The 10,096-nt window shown below is 29.9% G+C and overlaps 1 protein-coding gene across 1 annotated transcript; it reads left to right on the top strand.

The window, feature by feature from the left end:
• The first annotated feature begins 2,833 nt into the window (after positions 1–2,833).
• Positions 2,834–4,839, top strand: LOC100809331 (arogenate dehydratase/prephenate dehydratase 6, chloroplastic). Its single transcript, XM_003540737.5, has one exon. It carries the CDS (start codon positions 3,307–3,309, stop codon positions 4,591–4,593), a length of 1,287 nt encoding a protein of 428 aa, XP_003540785.1. The 5' UTR covers positions 2,834–3,306; the 3' UTR covers positions 4,594–4,839.
• Positions 4,840–10,096: the final 5,257 nt, after the last annotated feature.

The following is a 10,096-nucleotide window of genomic DNA, read 5'->3' as shown; positions in this document are numbered from 1 at the left end:
TCTTCTGTCAAATTGTATAAATACATTTCAGAGAGTTTACACATTTGTTTATGTTTTTAACTAAGTTAAACCTCTTTAACAAATAAAAGACTTTGGTATGTCCATACCATACTCAAACATGGAGTGACATATAAAATTAATGAATAACATTATATTATGGTTTAAAATTTTTGTTTGAGATATAAAATTTTCAGACGTTTCCCTGGTCTCCATTAAATTCACAACGTGTTTGGTGTTGTCTTTGGTTGTCCTAATATTGTTAAGAGTGTGCTTTTTTTAAAAAAAAAAAAACAAATTATTTATAAGACTAAAATTTAAGATTTTATTTAAAATAATTAAGTTTAATTTCATTCAAACCAATGACATGTTAGATTATTTGAGTTTAAGAAACTTTTCCTTATATTTGCACTCAACTATTTCTATAAATAATTTATTTATTGAAATTATTATGTCATTTTATTTCCTTCATAGACTTATTTTTTAAATCATATTTTATTTTTTTAATGTTGTTTGCAAGTTTATCATTTATTAGTTTAAGATTTACTTTTATATTTTGTTCCTTTTTTTATTAAATAGTTAGATTGAATTTTAAGCTAATAGAAAATTTGTAAATGGGGTAAATTCAGATACGTACAACAAAATCATAAAATAAATTAAGCTAAAATAATTTTTTCATTCTCGTAAAATTAAAAATGTTTAGATTTCATAAAATTGAAATCGTGTCAAATTTTAATTTAGAGTTAAGCTTAGTTAGATCCCAATCTACATAAGGATTTTAGGGAATAAAAATTGCCAAAGTAGTAGACTTCTTTTATAAAATAAATGTAATTTGTGACGGTTTTTGTATAATTTGTGTTATTTTTCTTTAATTTATCAAAGTTTTTAATCCTTAGAAATTCAACATTTACAAATAATGTAGACTTAGACGTATCCAAATTTAGCTCTGTATCAACATATTGACCCATTTCAAATTTACAAAGACAAAAAATGTACTAAAAAATTCACAAGAACAAAAAATATATTTTATTCAATAAATTATTACAAAAGTAAATTAGTTACTACATAAGCTTTTGATATTATGTTTGATTTCTTTACAATATTTTGAGTTAGTTTAAAACTTCCTAAAATATAAAATAAATTACAAAATTTATCCAATCTAAACTATATTAAATTATAGCATCTTGTAAATTAATTTGATGATATAAAAAAATTGAAGTGATTGGTTGTAAAAAAAAAATTCAAAATTAATCCAAACTAATTTATAGGCACTCCTATTCTTTGCTTCATTATATTTTTCTTGACATTATTTTTAAAAAAAACTACGTATAAAAATTATTTATTTTTAAGAAAACGTAAAAAATGAAAAGAGGGATATCATTTCCCTTATTTCCATGCCAATTAGGAAGGACTGTAGGTCCTAAAGAAATAACTTCTCTCCTTATTATAAACGGTAGAAATTTTATATTTTCTCCTTTTCATTTCTTTGCACTCTATTTCTATACAAACACAAACATAAAATAACATTAACATTAACAGAAAGAGTTCAAAATCATGTGTAAGTCATTTCTGTTTTGTTGTTAAAATTAATTGTTTTAAGATTTGTTTTTAAAATAGCTGAAAAAATCAGTTCACCAAACACATTTATTTTAGATTTTTCATCCTAAATCAGTTATTAAAGACCCTCAACTGAAATTAGGTTGTTTGCTATTTGCACCTTGGAGTTTTATTGCAACAATGCTATAAAAAAAACGCAGTATTTATATTTGTAAATACAGAATCTCATGAAATTTGTCCTTATTATATTTGATACTTCTTTATTTTTGGATCCTAAAAAAACTCCCTAATTTAGTGGGTTTAATTACACCGATCTTTCTCTTTTGCCTAAATCTTACACTGACTCTCCTCTTAAGCATAAAAAAATGTTATACCAACTTCCTTTAGGGGCCTCAAAATAATGCAAAAAAATGGAGAAGTATTAATTGTAATATGAGCAAATGTAGGAAAATCCATGAAATTTAATCTAAAATTTATTAAAAATAACACAATGAGTAGAAAGTAATTAAAATAAATAAGACTAAAAAAATTATGACTCCCAATAAATATTAACTAATAATTTCATATTTTTTCCAATTGTCTATAAACTTTGTCAAAGAGCAAAGAGACGAGGGTAAGTTAAGAATAGGATGTAAAGCTTGTGTCCTCTATAGAGGATGAGGTCAAGTAAATGGATCTCATGTTGACAATCCTCGCCCTCTATTTCCAAGTGCAAGTTTATCCAATGAAAGACATTTGACCGTACATAATATTTCTCCGAAGAAATCTGTTTTCATAACAAGAAAAAAAGAAATTAGATACCAATATAATATTTCTTTCTCATCAAAATAATAGTTACTCTAGATTGTTTTACACAAATAAAAATAAAAATAAATAGATAAAAAAAAACAGTAATCATTATTTTATTTATAAATTTTATTTTTTATTACTAATATTATAAAAGATATAAATAAAAATATTTAATTAAAAAACTAAAATAATAATTATTTTAAGATAATTATTTTTCTTTTATATGATAATTGTAATGGGAGAAAGAGAATAGAATGGTTGATAAATAATCATCCTTTTTTAACTTTTTAAGAATTTGATAAGGATTCAATCCTCATGTCCATGAATATTGAGTAACATATTGAAAAATGTTAAATCTTTAAATGAATTTTGTTATTTTAAAAAAATTAGTTATTTAGTTTTCAATTCTGACGAGAAGATACCAAGTTCTAGATGAAAAAAAGAAGAAGAAGAAACCCAGTTCACCAAGCACATTTTTAACTCTTCTGTTTATTAAAAAACTAAAATCAAATTTTAAAAACAGAAATTAATCATGGCCCAGGGAGAAATTCTTGAATGACAACAATACTCAACACCAAAATAAAAATACTACTACCATTAATTATAGATACAATAAAATAATAATAATAAATATCTATGTCCGTATGCAATGTTAGAGATGGAAAGAGAAGGGGGTAGGTGTGGGATTGACCGAACCTCCTTAACGCACACACCATTCTCAAGATTTGTCATGTTCCATTTCCTCCTCAAAATCCTTAACCAACCAACCAATATATAAACCCTTTAACCCTTCCCTGTCTTCTCTCAGCTTGACGACGTTCCCACTTCAAAGAGAACGAACATCAAGCTTCAGACCAGAGCCCCAATCAGCAAATTCAAGCAGTACTAGTACCAATAGGCAACTAAATTCCCCTTTCCAACCCTAATTTTTCTTCTTAATTAATTCCATTTAAGTCCTTTAATATGCAGACCCTCACCCCACCGTACCCCAACCCTCTCAACTATCTCACCCGGGCGCGTCACTCGGTCATTCGGGTCGCTCCGACCCGTTTCACAGTCAAATGCGGTTACGGCTTCGAATCCGCGAGTTTCTCGCAGGGACTCGGCGCGAGCCGAGCCGATTGGCAAAGCTCGTGCGCCATCTTAGCCAGTAAGGTCGTGTCGCAGCGGGAAGATTCTCCCGCCGACGGCGACGACCACGACAACAACGTCGGCGACGTGAACGGCCATAACGCCGCCGTAACGAATCTAAATATCGTACCTGTCAAAGCCGATGGTGAAAACATCAAGCCGATTCCGCCGAAGCCACTCACGATCTCCGACCTCTTGCCGGCGCCGATGCACGGCTCGCAGCTGCGCGTGGCCTACCAAGGCGTTCCCGGCGCGTACTCCGAAGCTGCGGCGGGGAAAGCGTATCCGAACGGAGAGGCGATTCCGTGCGACCAGTTCGAGGCTGCGTTTCAAGCGGTGGAGCTCTGGATCGCGGATCGCGCGGTTTTGCCGGTTGAAAACTCCCTCGGCGGCTCAATCCACCGCAACTACGATCTCCTCCTCCGCCACCGCCTCCACATCGTCGGCGAGGTCCAGCTCCCGGTGCACCACTGCCTCCTGGCGCTCCCCGGCGTCCGCAAGGAGTTCCTCACTCGCGTGATCTCGCATCCGCAGGCCTTAGCGCAGTGCGAGCACTCGCTCACGAAACTCGGCCTCACCGTGACGCGTGAGGCCGTCGACGACACCGCCGGCGCTGCCGAGTTCGTCGCCGCGAACGACCTCCGCGACACGGCGGCAATCGCGAGCGCGCGCGCGGCGGAGCTCTACGGCCTCCAGATCCTGGCCGACGGAATCCAGGACGATCCGAACAACGTGACGCGGTTCGTGATGCTGGCGCGCGAACCGATCATTCCGCGCACGGATCGGCCCTTCAAGACGAGCATCGTGTTTGCGCACGATAAAGGAACCTCTGTGCTCTTCAAAGTGCTTTCCGCGTTTGCGTTCAGAAACATAAGCTTAACTAAGATCGAGTCCAGGCCGCACCGTAGCCGTCCTATTCGCGTTGTTGATGATGAGAGTGAGGGAACCGCCAAGCACTTTGAGTATCTCTTTTATATTGATTTCGAGGCTTCTATGGCTGAGGTTAGAGCACAGAACGCACTCGCTGAGGTTCAAGAATTCACCTCCTTCTTGCGACTCTTGGGGAGTTACCCTATCGATATCACACCCTGGACTCCCTCTTCTCCGCGCCAAAATTAACATCCACCTCCATTTCTTTCATCTCAACTGTATATATATATTGGAGCCCCTCATTGCACATAATGTGCTTCTCTTTATGTGTTTCCAACTTTCCATGGGGGTGACGAATATTTTATGTTTCAAGTTTTTGCACGTCTGAAAAAAGTGTACAAGAAGGGGAATAGAATATTCGGCTTGGCATTTTCATATTCTGTCTTGTAGTGTACTGGGAATAACAGAATATACGTGATGGCTATGTTACAATTCGATTTTCTATCCAAACTTCTTGCGTGTCTTTGGTTTGGAGGGTTCAAACACATCGGAAATAGATTTCCACTTGTTCCTGAAATCATATCCCACACAAAATCTTTGAGATTTAATCTAAGAGCATTTAACTGAAACCAAAATATAATGTGTATTTTTAGTTCTAACTGAGGGATTCTTATACACGAGATCTCCCTCTCCTACTAATGATCATTTTCCCCTCCCCTTAATTATCTATTTAGTTGTCATTGAGTGTGTCTTATAACAGTGTCTCTTTAATGATCGTTACGAACTATAAAAGAAGGGGATTACACGAGTGGTATAATGGCATGATCATCAATCAACCCAAAGTAGAGTCTCCTACTTAGTGTTCGTGGAGATCTTGTTTATTTTCCTCTCTTTACTAATACTGTTCCCTTCTAAAATGGATATTTAATTAATCATTTAAAAAATCTCTTTTTTTATTTTTACTTACCTAATTATTTTAATTCAATTTTTTTTTTATCTTTTTTACATTCTTTTTCGTTTCTACCAAATAATTTAATTTCTACTATGTTTCAACTTTCTTTCATCCATTTTCATTCCGCACATTTCCATCTCTTTTCATTCCTTTCAACAAAACACACTTTTTATGTTACATATTGCATTTAATCTTTTTTAATTTTTCGATTTCATGACTATTATAAAAGTATTATATTATTTTTATTTTAAATATTTATATAAGAAATAGTAAAAATATTTTTTTACTAAGGTAATAAAAATATCTCAAGCTTAGCCTCGGTCCGAAGCTAGAGACAGATAGAAAAGATTAGAAAAAAAAAGTTGATATTTTTTTATGAGTAAAAAAGTTGATATTTTATGATTACTAATAAAAATTAAAATATTTTTTCTTTTGAATAACTAACTGAAAAATAGTTCGTTCTAAGTTATTTTTTTTTATCCTTTCTTTTGTTACATTCATTTTCATAAACCTAACATTAAACACAACTTTTTGAATTTCAAGCTTTTTTTTTAGAGAAATTTCAAGCTTTTCTTAAGAAAACCCCTATTCCTATAATACCGGTTGATATATTTGACACAAGTGTGTCTTTAAACCAAAACTTCAATATGCTTTGCTCCGTGATATTATAAATTATTAAAATATATAATTTCAGTAAACTTTTACTCTCAACTCTTTTAATTGTATATTTTTTTAATATTTTTCTCTTTAATCATTTGCATATTTATTTCAGACGTTATTCCAGCAATTAGCAAAAATAAATTATTAATATTTTATTTTATCTATATATTTGGTCCTTTTAATTGTATATCTTTTTTTTAATTTATCATCTTTTATTTTTATTTCTAAATTAAATTTTAATAAATTTTTAATAGAATTTGTTAATAGCTAAAAATACCTTATATTAGAATTTAAATTATTCATTAAAAAGTATAAATTATAATTTATATATTAAAAACTATTTATTTACTATCTTTTTTAGTTATACTAAAATATTAATAACCAAGTGTTAAAGACATTAATTAGAAATAATTAATGTGTTGAAGTAAGATTAAGTCATTTAAGCAGTAAGTCAGTAACTAATTCAATTCTTAGTGAAAACGATTATTAGTTATGTTTGACTTTAACTCTTAACTAAACTCCAAATCAGTTAAAAAAAATTCCCCTACAAAATAGAATCAATTAAGTCTCTTAATCACTGATAGCTAATATATATATATATACTGTGTTCATCAATCTGCTATCCATATACATCCATATACTACAGTACAAAACACTACAAAATAATGATGCTACTTCTGAAACTGATCGAGGAACTAATTAAATTAATGTTAACGGATTTGAGGAATTAAATTAATATTAGTTGTAATGTAAAGACTAAATTGATTGTTTATTCTGTTATAAATTTATGATATCAGGCCCCAAGTTGCTACATATTTTCTTTACATTGATATTCAACATTTTGATTAATTTGATTTTTTTTTTGGTAATGCAACATTTTGATTAATGATTTAGTTAAAATATATCAATTAGTAGTGCAAATATTTTTTATGCACTCAAATAGTTATTGATTTTTATCTCGATCATTGAAAATCACTAAACATTTATAATAATTACTTTAAGTATTATATAATAAATAGTTAACCGTATAAAAAATTTATCAAACAAAACTTTAAGAGAAGTACCAAAAATGCAGAGTAATCACGATAAAAAAGTTTTAACATCTAGACAGCACAAAAAAAAAATGGTAAACTATGATATTTTCTTCAAGCACTACAGCATAATCGTACTGTTTTTTTTTTCTGCCATAATTTTGTTTGTCGTATTTGTGCAAACTATATTTTTTTATTCATAAATATTAATTATAAAAATGTTAATTTTGTAAGTGGGAGGGATTAAGTCTGTGACTTTTTCTTTCTTCTTTTTTTTCTCTTAATTATCCAACCCACTTTATATCTCCTCCACAATCTACATTGGTATAAAAAAGAGTTGTAGATCATATATTACCATGATCCAAACTGTCATAAGTTGTCTATAGATGAATGGTAGATGATTCGGCAATAAGTTTTTTTTTTAAAGGAAGCCATCAACAAGTGTTATAATAAATTAATAGTTGAAGGGGATTAAGAATGAAATTATTGTAAGAGAGAAGATAGTCACACAGTACCAATTTCTTAGGCGGAAGGTTGGGTTAAGAATGAGGATTTGGTGATGAAGAGAGGCCATGACGACGAAAGGGGTGTACTTGTGGTGGTAGGTGAGGATGCGCTTTGTTATTGTTATGTTCATTAATTAAATGTTAATTAATTATATGATTTGTGGTTGACAGTTACTGATGTTTCCATTGTAAGAATTAATGTCTCTCATAACAGACATTACAATTGGATTAAATAATTAATAAATAAATAAATAAATAGTAGTAGGAAAGGTATGTGAATTATATAAAGATTAATAAATAAATAATTAATAATTAAAGACTAAATTATAATTAAATTAAATTAAAATAATTTTTATAGATAACTAATATTGATGAGAATAATGATTATAAATGAGTTAATATCTACTAATGTAAAATATTACATATCTTTGTGGTATAGAAGTATTTTTTAAAATAAATCTCTTGTCATCGCGAACCTAAGATAGTTATAGAAATAAAATTTTATTTCTTTTTACTTTTAAGGAATAAAAAATTATACTAATTTTTTTTTTATTATAAATAAAGATATACAATGTTTATCTATTATATATAAAAATCATATATTTTAACATCTTACACATTTTGTATGATTGTTAATCTTAAAAACCCTTAATATTTACATCAATATCCATTACCTCTAGCTTACGAATAAAGTAAATCTCCTTTAATATTTACCTGTTCCTTCCCCATCTAGTTTTATTTCTCGTTTCATTACAGTGCTGAAGCATAGTTCTTGAAGGAAGAAGTTATTTTTGCATTGTTGTCTTCAACCTTTAGATAAGTAGTGAAATACATTGCTGTCGCTGAAAATGAGTTGATCTATTTAAATGAGCGGCTTATATATACTCGCTCAACTTGCGTAAAATTTCTTTAATTTAAGTGATTTGATTCAGGTTGAATATGGATTTGTTTTTAGGTTTACGATACTAACTAACTTAAATTTAGGGGTTTTGAGTTGTTTATTGATCTGTGTCAACTTATTTATTTGGTTCAATGATTCCAGCCATATACTAATAGTTGTAACGTTAATCTATTAAAAAAATGAGTTTAATGGGAATGATTATTGGAAAGTAAGAAATATTAATAGGTATGACAACAAAGATTGAGTTTATAAGAGAAAATTTGAGTTTGTTTTTTATATAATATATTTTTAGGAATGGATAATGAATTTTAAGAGTGATAAAACTTTGAGTTAAATATTAGTCTATTAGTTGACTCAAAAGATTAAAACTTATAAAAATATTTTAAAGTTTCATGAGAAAGTCAAAGACATTAAATAGGATGGTTAAAAAAAAGAAAAGTTCACCCAAGTTTTTACATTGTTGATGTTCTTATGAAAAATATATGTGGATTGTATATAAAAAAAAACCATTGAAGTTTCACAAAAATTACACAAACTTTTCCAATTTTTTTCTATTCATATACTAATCCTTTTTATTTATTTGAAAAATATACAAGTACACTTCTCATATCTTACACAAATTTCTTTAATTATTTGAAAAAAATTAAACCATACTCCCCTATAAAGGAGATTACTGCAAATATTAAAAATAAAATAAAAATTGTAATTTCACAAAACCTCAAAGGCAATTAGTATACTTTACTATAGAACACATGTTTAATTATATTTTTAATTCTTCAAGTTAAAAAAAAAATGTTTTTTTTAGTTCTGTTGGCTTGAATTTGAAAGACTAAAAAAATGTAAATTTTTATTTGAGATGAACTAAAAAAATATTTTTTTGAATTTGAGGGACAACAAATATAGATTTTGATTCGAGAACTAAAAAGATTGACCCCTAATTTGAGGTTTAAAAACATGAGAGAAATGTTAGGAATACACTTTCTCACATTCTTTTAAATACATTTTTTTTAATGATTGAAATTTATTGAAAATGAAAATTTTTATAGGACCCATATCATATTTAATGATTTTCTTTTTTGATTTTCTAGTTTTAAAAATATTTTAATCAATTTAAAAGAATGTGTTTGGACGAGTGTGTTAAGAACTGGATTGCTAGCACTTTTCAATAACATAATTAAGCAAAAAACAAAGCATGTTGGAAAGGTTTATCTTGATATTGTTAGCGCCTTTCAATGAAAAAATTAATATAAAAAAAACATGTTATAAACTAGACTTGTTTTCGACCAAACAAGCCGTTTGGTTGGCAAGTTCTGGGTTGGGCAAGCTCTAGCACGGGCCGAGTGGGTTCATGCAGGTATAGGCTAGATGTTGGGATGGGGAGAAAGTGGTGAAGAAGGAGGCGATTTGAAGTGGTTGAGTTAAAACACTCAGTATCAAGATAAAATATCATGTGATATATATACAACTTAATAGACTACGTGTTTTATGTCACTGTAACATAACATAAAGATACACAATATCACAGTGACTCATTTCTCCTCAAAATATGCATATAAACATATACAACTCTATAAAGAACAGTTACTTGGATTCTGATTCGACCAACACGATACATAATGCTAAAAAGGAAACAAAGGACAAAAATCACATCATTGTAACACCTCGTGCAAATCACACTGAAATAAGAGAGATCCAGAGATTA

This window comes from Glycine max, chromosome 12, assembly GCF_000004515.6.
Source record: "Glycine max cultivar Williams 82 chromosome 12, Glycine_max_v4.0, whole genome shotgun sequence".
NCBI lineage: Eukaryota > Viridiplantae > Streptophyta > Magnoliopsida > Fabales > Fabaceae > Glycine > Glycine max.
Note: the sequence above shows the minus strand (reverse complement) of the source record. Positions and strands in the feature narration are given on the sequence as shown.

Excerpts from the sequence above, each read along its gene's own strand:
- LOC100809331 (XM_003540737.5), top strand. The coding sequence starts at position 3,307 with ATGCAGACCCTCACCCCACCGTACCCCAACCCTCTCAACTATCTCACC.